The 15421-nt window shown below is 38.1% G+C and overlaps 1 protein-coding gene across 2 annotated transcripts in view; it reads right to left on the reverse strand.

The window, feature by feature from the left end:
• Positions 1 to 15421, reverse strand: part of pcdh11 (protocadherin 11) — a 187659-nt gene that overhangs the window by 57951 nt on the left and 114287 nt on the right. For both annotated transcript variants that reach the window (XM_086023104.1, XM_086023093.1), the window contains one exon: positions 15150 to 15348. In XM_086023104.1, the coding sequence (XP_085879230.1) occupies positions 15150 to 15348 (199 nt within the window). The remainder of the gene's footprint in view (positions 1 to 15149; positions 15349 to 15421) is intronic.

A 15421-nucleotide genomic window follows, 5' to 3' on the forward strand; every position in this document is an offset into this window, starting at 1 on the left:
CCTATATCTTAGCTACTGTAACAATGAAAATTTCCCCACTGTGGGATCAATAAAGGCATTCTTATCTTATCTTATCTTATTTTCAGTCGACAGAAGTGACAAAATGGCCGCTCCCTTAGCTGGCTAAAAATGGGTGGATTTTGCTACTTAACTCATATTATATATTAATCATATTGGCTTGTTTCAATTAGTGGGCCTGCATCTAACATATTCTTAAAAAAAATGTTTGGATTGACTTCCACTTTAAGTAGATTTTTCTGGTATTTGTACCAGCGGCGGAGCCAAAACTCAGCTAATGGGTGGGCCTGGAAAAATCAGGGTGGGCCTGAATATTTCTCTCACTTCGCACAATCCTCCTGTCCCGACACATCGTACATTCAAATAAAATGACAAACCGAATAATATGAAGTTCAGATCTTCCTTAGACAACCACAATTATGCCATTCTTATTATTCAATAAAATACAAAACACAACCATTTTCATAATTTACTAAAAATGAAAAACTTTTTTGAAAAATATTTTTTTGAATCTCATTGGGTGGGCAGTCTGTCAATCTGGGTGGGCCTGTGCACAGGGATCCAATAATGAAGAAAAAACTCGTACTGGGAGTGACAGAGGAATGTGAAGCAGGGAGAATTCACCACAATGACAGAACAGATTTAGGGATGCATGTTACCTTCCTTCCATGGCCTTATTTAGGATAATTGTTTTATGTTGTCGGCGAGGAGAGAAATTACATAACACGGTGTCTAAAAACCAGTCTTCAGGCGTTTAAAAAAAATCTAATCTGAAATAAACATATGCAGGTAAAATATATATTTTTTTAGCTGTTATCATTTACTAATTTATATTTTTGTTGTTTTGATTATGCAGAACCTCTTGTCATGTCAGTCCTGATTATCACGTCAGAATTTAGCTTTCAGCAAAGCTGTGTCCAGTGATTTTTTTTTTCTTCTTCTTCTTGTAAACAATAGGAAAAATTAATAAAAGAGGGATACTATAATATGTGCAGAGACGTTTTGTGTTTCCGTTGTGCCAAGTTATCGCAATAATAAACAATAAAATATAAATGTTTAATTTTGTAGTTCAATATATATTAGTTTGTACTTTTTTCATCTTTTACTTTTTTCTTTTATTCCAAGCAGTTAAATCAATACTTCTACTAATAAAACATTAATAACAGCAACAATAAGATTACATTGTAAAACAAATTTAACATTGTGTAAAAAGCAAACAAATGTATTAAACCTTTGTTTTAAACACTGTGTGTTGGATCGTAATAAGATTATGTTGAAAAAAAAAAACATTACAAAAGACATTTTCATGAAACTGCTCCTGTTTCAGTGAATTAAGTCAGACAGATGGGGGTGCAATGACTTAAGCTGTTGTGTGTGGTAGTCAGCACTCAATTGGTACATTGCTAACACCAACTTGTTGGGTCATGATTTTTTTCCATCAAATTTACAAAAGAATGTGAATGTGAGTGTTTGGCTGTTTTTCTTGCCTAAAACACCAGTTGTCCTCTTTTGAGAAAATTAAGTTTTTAAAAAATTATATAAACATAAATTATAAAATCAAGCTTTTCTATTTGTGCCTGGCCATGCCTTTCTGCCGCATATCAAGTCAATAACATTATAGGCTTAGAGTTGAAAATACAACCGCTGGGATTCTCAAGTCCACTCAGCCTTCGGGAGCCATATTGACGCACTGTTATTTTGGTCAATAAGTCTTTCAGAGCAGAGGCCATCCTTACCCTTGAAGACGGACTGCATGTGAAAAATGAGAGCGGGATGGGACCCTGCATTTTAATCTGTCTTTATCTGAAAGGGCCTTAAAGGGATGTGCGGATGGAGAGGGCATGTGGGGGAAGAGAGAGCGGGGCAATGCACTTCCTCTAACCTCGTCTCAGCCTCGCTAATGCAGTTGTTAACAATAAACCCCACTATGGGTTACACTGAAACACAACACGTCCAAAGCCAGAGCATAATGGCTTTATTCATAGACGAAACAAGCTGAACTCTGACCCATTGACAGAATTGATAGCCAAACGTAATGTTCCCCTCAAAGTTCCCTCTGCCAAGAAGCAGATTTACCATGTGTTAGTTAGCAGTTTGAAGTGTAATCTACTGTAAAATGCCATTTCCCCCCCAAAAAATCAAAACTAAATCAGGAAATTGTATACACTTATGACAAGTATGTGGAAGGGAGGGAGAAAATTACACTTTTATAAAGAATATCAATAACAAACGCCCTTAAATAAAACATGGGCCATAGACAAAAGCAGGACTTTTGAGAAATGTTCGGTAGTGTGAGGTGCTGTTCCTGTGGTGAGATTTCGTAAAAGTTTAATAGATCATGTAAGTTATTATTTCAGGAGCTCTGGCTTTAAGAGAGTGTTTACTAGCAGCACGATTCCAACTGGATCAAATTAAATGAGGATATAAATATTTAGTACACAGCCCTCAGCACCTTGCGCCACGCACACGTTTGGCGACCGACAAATAGCTTGCCCTGTTTAGATTTCATGAATGTTGCTTTCAATGATTAATGCTTGGTGTTGGTGAGATCACATCAGCTTGACGGGATCAAGGCACAAAACTGTTCACCTCTCTCTAACCCAAACATTTCACAGATTTAATATGCAGCCAGAGCAATATTCCAGTTTCGGATTCAGGGCTGGTGAAATGGAACAAAGTGAATTGCTGGCTGATGCCTTTGAGCCTTCATTCTTGTTTGAAGTGGCTCCCCCTCCCTCCTAGTTCAAAATATATTGTCCAGGGATGTGATCAAACCTGCCGGCTATTGATCCCTTCCCAAACCAGGCCTAAGGCTGTCTGAACATGTTAACAACTTCAGAATGAGTACTTTAAATTTACAGGTCTTTGAAAAGCACACAAAACCACAGCGCTGCAGAGCGAATTTGATGCATGAATCTTGATGAGTGATATCAAGCCAAGTTTTCTGTTTTAATGTTCAATTCTTTGAAATTATACCAGAAGCAACATCAGCCTCAACGCATGAGAGAAGTTAGATGTGGGGAAAGTACATTACGACATTAACAAAATGTATTTTCCTAAATATTGCAAATATTTTCCTGAAAGTTTAGTCAGACTCGCCGACGGACGGCAGTTTAAAATTAGAGGCGGACCGGCCTATAGACGGGTACTATTTTTTCCCCTCCGGAAAAAAAGGCAAATGACGGCTGACTGAAGGGTACCCAGGCTGCAGACAGATGAGGAATACCAGACGCTCAATTTTTTGTAAAATGCCCAGCTCTGCATAGTATCAATCTGTGATGTATGCTTTACGTGGGAAGAAAAAAAAAACACATTTGGGCCTGTTAACTGGAAATAGCGTGTGAACCAAGGTACTTTTTCTTAAAAAGTGTACTGTAGTTTGAGAATAAAATCGTTTCTACATCAGGTAATACTTAACCTGAGTTTCTACTGTATATTCTCCATGGTTTCCAGCATGTCCTGTCAAAATGTCAACAACGAATGGAATTTAGCCTATGGCTATAATCCGGTGTAGTGTGTTTACATGCATGAGTCCCATGTATTGTTCATTAACATGCACTGCCTCAACCAAATAAAAAAAACAAACAAACAATGAAACCAGAACTTGCCTTCAAAACATATCAACATGTTTTATTTATTCAAGCAAAAACATATTATGCATTGATGTTTTAATCAACCAGGCCGACAAACTTGTCTTATGAATGTTATAAATGTTTTGAGCAGATGACTGTCTGCATATTTTCAGTGAGGTCTGATTGAAATGTGCAAGTCAAATAGACTTGGCTACATTTGCCATTAAACCATTATTTATGCTGATTTAAATGTAAATTGTAAATTATTTCTTTGATGACATTGCAAGTGTGGTAGAAATGTCATTTTACCTTGCCACATATTGCTTCAAGATGAATGGAACATGTAGTGCCTTGATAAAGTGTTCACACCGCTTGAAATGTTTGACATTTTGTGACCTTACCTTTCCTTGAGATTTGGTGTATTAGAATTTAGGCAAAGACAAAGGCAAAAAAAAACCAAAACATAATTGTGAAGTGGAACGAAAATGATAGAATAAGGTTTTCAAAGTTATTTCACAATTCAACTTCTATGTTGCCATGTAAGTCTCATTTCCCAAAGGCTTGCAGAACAGAACAGTGCTGGCATCCACCACACACACACACACGCATGCACACCCCCACACACTGTCCACCGCACACACACACGCACACCCATCCACCCCCACACACGCATGCAAACACACATGCATACGCATTTTTGGGGGGGCGTTTTCAGAGCAATATGTATGAGCATTTCAGTTACTTACACAGACAGGCAGGAGCAAAGAAAAAATTAAAATGATAAATGGGTGGCACGGTGTTTGACTGGTTAGCACGTCTGCCTCACAGCGCAGAGGTCATGGGTTCGTATCCAGGCTCCGGCTTTCCTGCGTGGAGTCCCCGTGCCTGTCCCCGTGCCTACGAGGGTTTTCTCCGGATACTCCGGTTTCCTCCCACATTCCAAAAACATGCATAGTAGGTTAACTGAACACTCTAAGTTGTCCCTCGGTGTGATTGTGAGTGTGAATGGTCGTTCGTCTCTGTGTGCCATGCAATTGTCTGGCAACCAATTCAGGGTGTACCTGATAGGCTCCAGCACGCCCGCGACCATCATGAGGATAAGTGGTCTGGCTAACAGATGAATGGATGAATTGCAAAATATTGATTGTAAACTACTTCAGCAGCTGTTATATTGTAGTGTAGGTTTGGAGGTGATGTATTGGAAGATAAAGGTAGTGGTTTCACAATAATGTTATTTATCCTCAAATACACAAAATGCCTCCTGTCTACACTTTAATGCTACGCATAGCTATAGGTGTTTTTGTACATTATTTAGCTGTGCGATGGTGTTATTAAGTGGTGGATTCAATGCCCACTGAAGACTGAAAGTCACTGCCCGCCAGTGGTATTTGGCCTCCTGTACTCTGATACCCTTAAAAACAATCCAGCGCAATCAAACACCTTCAGAAGTCACCTAATTAGTAAATACAGTTCCCTTGTGTGTAATTTGCGCTCAGTAACTCATCAGACAGTTCAAGGATAAAGTTGTGGAGGAAGTTAAAGCATGGTTATATTCAAATAAAATATATAGCTCTGTACCTCTCAAGGAGTGCCGTTCAATCCATCATCAAAAATGGGAAAGGAATTACAATGACAACTTGACTGTCCACCAAAACTGACAGAGAGAGTGAGTGAGCAGAACACTGGTCAAAGAAGCAACCAAGAGACCCGTGGAGGAAGAGCTGCAGAAATCCACAGCCCAGGTGGCTGGGGATGGGTCTCCTTAACATACATAAATATGTCTGAAAATATCATGTTTTATCTTTGCTTGTTAAAATTCAGATTGTGTCATGACTCAGTGGTGTGTGCAGCCATGTGCTGCCTGCACGCGCGGATGATAACCCTTGAGAAACAATCATAGACAGGATTGGGAGTGCAGACATAAGATTCTGTCGGATGATGTCCAAATACATGCCCCATTCGTTATGTTGGATGTTTGTCTCAAAGAAGGATGCCCCTTGTTTTTTTTTTTTGGTCAATGATAAGTTTCGCTGTTCCATACATGTGAGTTGATGCTACGGTACGGCAAAGCCGTTTTGATGCTCTTTAAAGGTTGTTTATCAATGGCAGGTATCTGTGGTTGGGGGATTGTCTGGATGACTGCAGCGCTTTTACTTTCAACATCACTAGAGACACTGGTGAGAGGCCGATTACAAACACTGAGGAAAAGAGGTTTCGACCATGACACTTTTCAATAGTTTGAAGGAGGGTGGAGGGAGACTTTAGAAAGCTGACTGGACTCCTCCAAATCAATAATCTCTCTCTTTCTCTCTCTCTCTCTCTCTCTCTCTCTCTCTCTCTCCCTCTCTCTCTCTCACTCCCTCCCTCTCTCTCTTTCTCTCTCTCATTCTCTCTCTCTCTCTCTCTCTCTCTCTCTCTCTCTCTCTCTCTCTCTCTCTCTCTCAGACGACTACTGTGGCATTTGAACCAGATAAAACAAGGCTTCCCCTCCACCTCACCTCTGAGAACTGAGCACTTCCACCAAATCTCAATCGGTTGAGAAGGATACAGATGAGTCCATCTAAATCCCTTTCTGACTCAGCTCTAAACCCCCGCTGGTCAAAAAATAAATAAATAAATAAATAAAAGGAGGGGGGAAAAAATAAAACCATCTTAAAAGGACCGGTCCAATCTATGTAGGTTAATACTCACTGTTGCTTCATTTAGCTCTGTTGCAGGCCCACTGGGGCAGCTGTAAAAAGTTCTGGGAGCCAGAAGGCACAAAAGCTTTTATTTATTTATATGAGCAAGAATATATAGCAGGGAGAGAAAACTGGTGCAAATGATGTGGAAAGAAAAGGGAGTTTGAAGATGTTATCATGTACATTGTAGGATAACAGCGACAAAAAAATGAATTGGGTGCACCACCATTTTATGCGTGGCATGAATGAAATATACACAGACAGAATACTGTCACTGATAAAATCCTCTTCAAATATGCCACTTTTCAGGAAAATAAAAATGGCCGAAGATGTAGAGAACTTAATTCAAGCTGGAGATTACAGTAATGTCTTCTTGACCAGCAGCAACCAAGTAGTTAAGAGATTGTAAACAGAAAACAGGAAAAGGAAAGAAGGAAAGAAAAAATGCAAAGTAAATAAACATCAAGTGAGTGTGTTAGCGTGCCAGCATTGAATAATCTTCAGTGAAAATAGAAATGTCCAGTAAGAATATAGATAGAACAGCTGTTGTGGCAGCATCCAAACAAATCTTCATCATCATTTATTTGCAATATTTCAGAATCTTCAGTAACATTCACAGTTAACAGTTTACTTTGTTCAATATTGTTAAGGCCACAGGCTTCAAAGGCTGTTAGTAGAGTGATAGAATAGTGTAGTGAAAGAATATTGTGCCCATCAGTGACAACATGTGAGGTTATGATGTTAAATATATGAGAAATGATTCTGCCCATCGTTTTACAAGCAGCAGCAATGTCGCCTGAAGCATGGGACTTTGCTTTTAATTAGAACACTGATGCTCATAGTTGTCAAAAGTAAAACATTTGTGAAAAGTGTGTCACTTATGGGGGAATCTTGATCAAAGAGACAAAATCAGCTATTGCATTAATATATATATATATATATATATATATATATATATATATATATATATATATATATATATATATATATATATATATATATATATATATATTGCAGCAGCTCATCTTGCTAACCTGTGCTTTGCTCATTATCAGCTTCCTGCTCCAGTGGACGTTTAACTCTCTGAACAAGGGTCCTCTTTTGCCTTCATGTCAGCTCGGTCTCTCCCCCTGGTCGCTGATGATATTGTAATACTAATTACAGCTAATTGTTCTATGCTGAATGGATTTAGTCGCATTGCAAATGATATGCCATTGGTCAGTGTCACAGTGTTTCCACAGAAAAATTCGATGGGGGAGTGGAAATTTGCACAAATGAATGTAATTAAGAAGCACATTCATTACTTCTAATTGCATCTGAGAAGCTTCAAAGTGAAACTGAGATCCGAATAATGAATGCAAGTTAACTGTACACACCAGGAGTCTGTCACATAATAGTGAACATGCATGAAGGGTAAAACATACATATTTACACTGGTGTACTGAGGTTGGTACCACTTTGCTCCAATCACACTCATAAAGCCTTCCCATGAAATCCCTTTATTCATGGGCAGATTGTGTCTAGACAGTTGAATTCCAGTCTTAGTGTAAGCTTGGCATTGGCTGTGAGACAATAATCGGTAAAGGTTTGTGATTTTGTTGAAAAAAAAAAAAATCACATGGGTCCCAGTGTTTTTTCTTTTTCCACCAGATCTAGTGCAGTGGCTTTTTCATACATAAGGAGAAGGGCGGTCGTAAATCAGTCAGCTGGAAACTAAGTCGAAAAGCTATTATGAACATTTGGAGAGTTCAGAATGTTACTCCCGCATGCGCACGGCAAGCCTCTAATCAGATTATTAGTCTACCGGCATCAAAACTGATAAAATGTTCTACAAAAGCTTCAGACACAATAATGCACGTAATAAAAATTATTTAGCTAGAAAAGATGGAAAAGATTGATTTAAATCTATTATTAAGATGAAGCAAGACTTTCTTTTTTTTTTTTTTTTACAATAAATTGAGTTTGTAATTCATTGAAGCCTATTTAAAACCATAATCTTATTATAGTTGCAGTGTTTAAGGGTACTTAAAAAGGGGATGGTCTTATTTTAATAGCAGATTTAGATCTTAGACAAGATATAATCTGGTCATTCGAAAGCCATATGCCACAGAGCCACAAATCTATGGTACTGTACTACTGCAAGGGCTGGAACTCTGCATGTTTTGGATGTTTCCTCTTCCAGCACACCTGATTCAAATGATTGCTAATGAGCTGATCATTTGAATCAGGTGTGTTGGAGGAAGTAAACATCTAAAACAGGCAGAAGAATGGCCCTCGAGGACTGGAGTTTGACACCCGTGCTTTAAACTATTGGATTTGTGGCACAAAAAGTCGTCCTAGTGTTATATGTTGTTTGTGACATGATGGATCTCGTAAGTTAGAGAGCCTGACGCCAGCATCAATTTTCATCACAGCGTGTACACTTACGAAATGCAAACAACTAGGCGTATGTCGTTCGCGAATGTAACGACTCTATGAGCCGGTTCTTTGAAGTGAACAACGGGAGCCGGTTCCCCACCAATCAGGAGCCGGCTCCCTTCGAGACGCTTTTTTTTCACTTGAGGGCGCACGTGATTGGTCAATATGCGTGGTCGTCTCTGTGTCTGCGCTGCTTAGTGCGCTGAGCAGAGGGGGGGGGGGGGGGAGGGGCGGCAGCCTGGTACACAGCACAGTGTGAACACGAACGGGTCAAGAGAGGAGAGAGAGTGCAACACGGAGGACAAAAAGAAATTAAGTAGAAAAGAAATGAGTCAAAGCAGGAAAAGGAACCAAATTTGGACTCATTCTAATTATATTGATGGCTCTACCACTGTAGAGGCTGATGATCTTTTTCTTTTTTTCAGGGGTTCTGTGTTGTTTCAGTCTAAATTTGTTAAAGTTGAATTGTGTTTCATGTGTTTGTCAGGGATCCTGTGTTTAACTTTAAATTTGTTACGTGTACAAAAGCTAAACGTTTATTCTTGTATTTCATAGTTTATTTGTTGTTGCACTAAAAAGTAATTATTTTTAATTTACATTTCTTTGTGTCGTGTGTTTTTCAGGGATTCTTTGTTCCTTGACTTAAAGTTGCTTAGTATAAAAAAGGTAAAAAGTTTTAATGAGTTAAAAGTTCACTGTAGAGTAAAAAAATAAAGACTATTATAATATAGTAGTATAATATTTTTTTTATTAATTATTAATTCATTTTGTGCATACTGTTACATTATTATTGGTAATGTATCGATTAAAGCAACAAAAAAATCTGAAGAGCCGTTTGGGAGCCGAAAGAGCCGGCTCTTTTTAGTGAGCCGAGCTGAAAGAGCCGGTTCTCTAAAAAGAGCCGGGATTCCCATTACTACAAACAACAAAACATTGTATGCAATTAAAGACTGTACTTATTTTCATTACTGACTAAACTGTTGAACTGAACACATCACAGGGCTTTATTTTATGATAAATTACACAACAGCATGATACATTGTCATGCATTTATTCCACAAAAAAAAAAGTCACTTTGCTGACTAAAACTCTGTGCAGCCCCCTGTGCTGAAAAGGAACAGGAAGCCATTTGGTCATTATGACACGGTGACAGCACGCATGCATGCTTCGCTGAGGCACTAATTAACATTGCATATCATTATACCCTCCGAGTGTCACAATTTGGCAAAACGGTACTGCTCCAAATCTCTGTGTCTATAATTGTGTGGTTCAGATTTTCAAGATTTCAGCAATTTGCTGACACATAAAAACTTTGATGTTTAAGTAAATGCGTGACAGCACTTGACTGGTGGTTGCCTGGTGAGATATGCCTGAAAGCGAGGTAGCAAGTCCATAAAAGTGAAAGATCTGAATCTATATGAATGGCTTTATATTAGCTAACAGGTTAACCAAAAACCAAATTGGGAGTTACACATCGCATAATCAATTCAAAGTCTCAGAGTTAGCGTGCCCTGATCTGAGCACGCGACCAGCTGGTGAAGATCAGCCCCATAGGCAGGGCCAGCCAGGGAGGAGACCAACCCACATTATGTTTAGATTTTGAAGAGTATAAATGTGAGGGCTGCATGTTAGACCGCGCCCCTTTTCTGCCCTCGCCCGTCTCGGGTGAGAGCATTCGCGAGGATGGAAAAGCTGCCCAGATCTGATCATTGTATGATTCCTGAACTTCAGAGATGGTAAAGAAAACTGACGAGAAATTTCAATCCATTTGTGTGAGTCTTTATTCATATTGGATACCTTCTTGAAAGATAAAACGAACACGCATTGAGTAAGTAGTTGTTTTGTAAATTGCTAATTTGGCTTATGGACTTCGGACCTACAAAACATTCCAACAAAAGTAATAGTCTTCTAATTCATGAATAATAGAAATTTAAAATGTCACATGAACTTTATTTCCAGAGTGGGAGGCCTAAAAACAATGAATGCTCAAAGAGAGAACTACAAGTTCACAATAACATCACATGGATCGCTATTCTCTCGCAGTCTGCTTTGTTGGGAGGGAGGGCATGAACGGATTTTTTTTTATTCCATTTATTTATTTATTTTTTATTATATATTTTTTTAATGTTTTGCTTTGGATGTTTTACAGCACTTTGTGTTGCATTTTTATGTATGAAAAGTGCGATATAAATAAAATGTGATTGATTGATTGATTGATTGTGGCAGAAAGCGAACTGTGCAGTCTCTGTTGCCGAAATGCACAGGTGCAGTCAGTGATTGTGATCACCACCAATAGCCTCTCAAAACATCTTCACTCTTCTTTATTATTCTTGTCCGTTCCCTGTCTTTGTGGTCATCTGTTCCTTCCTTGACAATCATGCTATGTTTTTATGGTTCAATAAATAAAAAAAAACTGTAGTTAAAAGTCGTAATATCACCAATCACCATTAGATGGAAGACTTGCCTTAATTGTGCTTATAGGGTCTTATAGGGTCCTCCATCCATCCATGCAATATCTGTACCACTTATCCTCACTAGGGGAGTAGGTCTAATATTTTTTTGGGGAGGATTTGGAGTGATATGTAGGACAAACATAATACCTCAATATTATTACAATTTTGAGCGAGTTGATTTCCATGAAAAAATGTGTGGAAAAAAGGGGGTATTGCACTTTGTGCTGTCCTTGAATGGTAAAAGCGAACCCATCAAGGATGTGGTTATTTAGTTGTTGAGTTAGGTTAGTGGATATTTTATATACATTTTTATACATGTGATATCAAATGTGAAATATATTAAGAGCATATACCTTGCACGTATGCAACATATTTTATCCATATTCAAAATAGCCTTTTTGTCATACATCTGGTTAGGCAGTGTGGGGTCCTATGTGGCCCCCCGCAGTAATACGGATGACAAATTGTGGCCCCCTTCCAGCATTTAATTGTGCATCCCTGCTGTACAGTCTACAGTGTGTGGAGCCTGAAAACCTGATAGAGGGTCACAGTTTTTCTGATGCAGCGTGCTGGTAGATACGCGTTGCTAGATCACTTGATGTGCAGCGAAGAGTCACCAAGTGTAATTTGTTCCATGATGGTACAATTCAGTCGCATTCGGCTGTTCCGCTCAGTGTGCGGCAGGCCTTAGGCACCTTTCTGTCAAAACAGTCTCACCTCCGATAGGGTCAACATGCAAATCGTCCATCTTAAGAGCCTGTATTTTATTTGTGAAATATTTGAATTTTTATTTTGGTGAAGTGTCTATGGTCCTGTGCAGCTCTCACACTGCGTGCGGGTCAGCTGTTATTAAATACAGCTAGTCTGAAGCCGAAGGAAAGGAACGTCGCAAAAGACAACTGCACTTCACTTCGAACAAGAGGAAGTAAATGGGAAGTACGGCACACAAAACAACTCTGCGCAACCCAGAACTCTTTTTTCCCATGAGGGAATTATGTCAACAAGCACCACATAAGATCATTATTTTATTCATTTCGATTGTCTGGCATGCACTACCTACAATGTCATGACTATCACATCTACAGCCTATTTTACCACAAGCAACACACGGATCCTCTTGGCTGGTGCACGGGGACTTTTTCACTTGGACTTGATGTGTGTCAGTCAAGCAATTCAGCCTCAGAATGGTCAATATTTTGAAGCAGATGTAATGCCTTCTCTATAAAATATAGTCTCTATAGTTTATATATATATATATATATATATATATATATATATATATATATATATATATATATATATATATATATATATATATATATATATATATATGTATATATATATATATATATATATATAAACTACAACTTAGGACAACTTGAGGAAAAGTGGTTCAGAAAATGGATGAATGCATAGCAAACGCTATGACACTGCACTGTGTCGTTACTGTGATAATAGTAATTAATACTTGTTGGAATACAAGCGGCCATGGCTCGTTGAAGTACAGCTATGATAAGTGATATTTTTAATGATCTGTTTTCATTTTGGCCCTTGAAAATGTCTTCACTTGAAAATGGACATTGGCACTAAAATAATTGGGGCCTGTCTGCACTTATTTGAATATATGTGTCTGAAATGTGCAATGTTGAACGGTCACTGCTAAGTAAATAATTCTGTGAGTTATTATTTGTTTGAAGCATTAATATTAAAAATATATGTATATACAATAAAACACGCACAGTCCTGTAATGTTCCTTACATTTTAAAAATAGGAATTTTAAAATGTTTCATAAAGGAGAAAATTAAGGAAATAAAAGACAATTATACACTGCCACTACAGACTGTATGTGGTGTACTTGTTAATATTTGTTCATTGTTGTTGTTGGAAAAAATGAGTCTTTTTAATTTAATTTTTATAAATGTAATTATCCAAGATATTTTGTCATTTTACATTTCAATGCAAATGTCTATATCCTTGAGAATTGAAAGATAATTGCACTTTAAAAGGATGTACACTTATTATATTTGCTCAAGCATCATCAGTATATCAGTCTCATTCAAAAAAACAACAAACAAATGATACTAGCATTTATTGTGATACTGTAGTTTCTGGGTAAATATATAATCCACAACAACCTGTTATCGTGGCAGGTGTACCAATAAATAATTCAGTTTAGGCACCCCTGCAATCATCACACTTTTTCTGTTTAAAACTGACCCCAGCCCTCCATCAGAGAAGGGAAAAGTCAAACGTTTGGATACCCCAGATTTAAATGATAAAAATTGTACAATACGTACACTTTTCCTGATCGTCAAGACACATTTTACTATTTGATATAGAGGTTTATTTTCTTATTTATTGTATGTAGTTTAGTAGTCTAGTTATAAAGTTTGCACACTGAGAGCGTATGATCAGGTTTTGTTGTGGTTAACTAATTTTCACAAAACTAGCAGTAATATTTGCTCTGACTTTTACATCATACGGATTTTACACAGGTGTTAACTGCACAACTGTGTCCATGTTGAAATGCTCTTCCAAATAGCTGGCCCTCCATTTAAAATGGATGTGCTTTAACAAATATTATCTCAACAGCAAAGTGGGAAATAACTGCAGTGAGTGAACAGGTGGATGTAATATGAGATGTTTATGTCAATGAATATCAATGAGATGATGAGCCATTCAGTCTATGTGTGTGAATTAAAATTTTCTGTCACCATGGTGAATATCTTACAGTGAAGGAGAGGTTTGATCACCGGTTGTGTCTTTGCTCTCACATTTAAACAAGTCACTGCTTCACAGGTGTGAAAGTGAATGGGAATGTCAACTTGTCTTGTAAATATAAGATTTCGTGGCGCATCGTATGAGTATTCTATCAGAGCAACACCAGAAAAAATCCCAAATAAGAGGGACCTTTGCACGTAAATGAACACAAAGCCATCGACGGCATGTCACCCGTCTCATCTCATGTCGAACAAATGTATTCACAATCACACTCGCGCTGACACCCCAGGCCCAGACCTGTCAGCACAGATGCTGTGGAGGCTCATGCACCAAGGACTGTTGTCTCACTTACACCAATGACACAATGGCTATAAAGTGTATGAAAAGCAATTTAATCCTACCAGTCCTGCAGATTTGAGCTATATATACTTTTTTTTTCAAATGAAGCCACACACTCTCATAATTTGACATGTAACTCTGCTAAAGCACACCTTGCAATGTTGCACACGGACCATGACCGTGGCGACTCGACCTACAGAAAATACAACATCTACTGACCAGAATAAAAATGAAGTGTGTACCAGTACAGTATGTAGCAATGACGGATGGAACAGGGAGCCAAAGACTTGTCCATACTGGGGTGTATTTATGTTGAATCATCACTTGTATCACTACTTATGTTGTAGCGAAATACCGGGCGTGTCTGCCGTACCCCCTTTTCCAATCAGCCAATTAATTCTGTTTTTTTTTTTTTTAATGTTGTGTATGTTTGTGACTTCAATAGTCTGTTTTATGGAGAACATCACTGGGCAGCAGACTAAACAGTGACAGCTGTCCTATGAATTACTTGATTGATCTTGAATCCCCACAGAAATCAAACGAGCATAACTCTGGTAAAATTGGACGGTTTAGTGCTGCATACTGGTATTTACAATACATACAGAAACAACTTTAAAGGGATGATAGCTTTACACTAAAATGTTCAAGAAATATTTATTTTAACACACGGTAATGTAATACTAAATTATTTATAAATATAAATTACCACTGGCCACCTCTAGGAATATACCTGATGAAAAGAAAATCAATTATTCTTGATTAAATATAAATATAGCATCCTTAATTATGAGGCAAATATAAAGTAAAGGCCATTCAGACCCAAATCAATATATTGAATTGCCGTTTAAATTAAAATAGTGAATGTTACTTACTTCTTTAGTTTAATAATAAAGTTTACCTTGCAAAAATATATCAAAATATAAATATAAGAAAAGTAAGGACTCACTTGATTCAGGGTCTGAGTTTCCATCTCCCTCTGTACGACTGTTAGGGGATGTTTGCTCGTAATACTCCTCATGGGGGAAGCTGAGCGGAATAGCCTGGGAGGTACTGGCCGTACTACTTGGTTCTGGGTCACCCAGCCCACTGTCACTGCAGCTCTCCTGGGAACCATCTGGAAGATGGAACGTCACTCTGCGCTGGGTCTGGGGACACGGTCAAAAACAAGAAATGTTCAATTAAAACTCTAGAAAAAATCACTTATTCTCTAAAAAAGGG

The sequence above is a fragment of the Filicampus tigris genome, chromosome 2 (assembly GCF_054856515.1).
Source record: "Filicampus tigris isolate MCC_2025a chromosome 2, RoL_Ftig_1.0, whole genome shotgun sequence".
Taxonomy (NCBI): Eukaryota; Metazoa; Chordata; class Actinopteri; order Syngnathiformes; family Syngnathidae; genus Filicampus; species Filicampus tigris.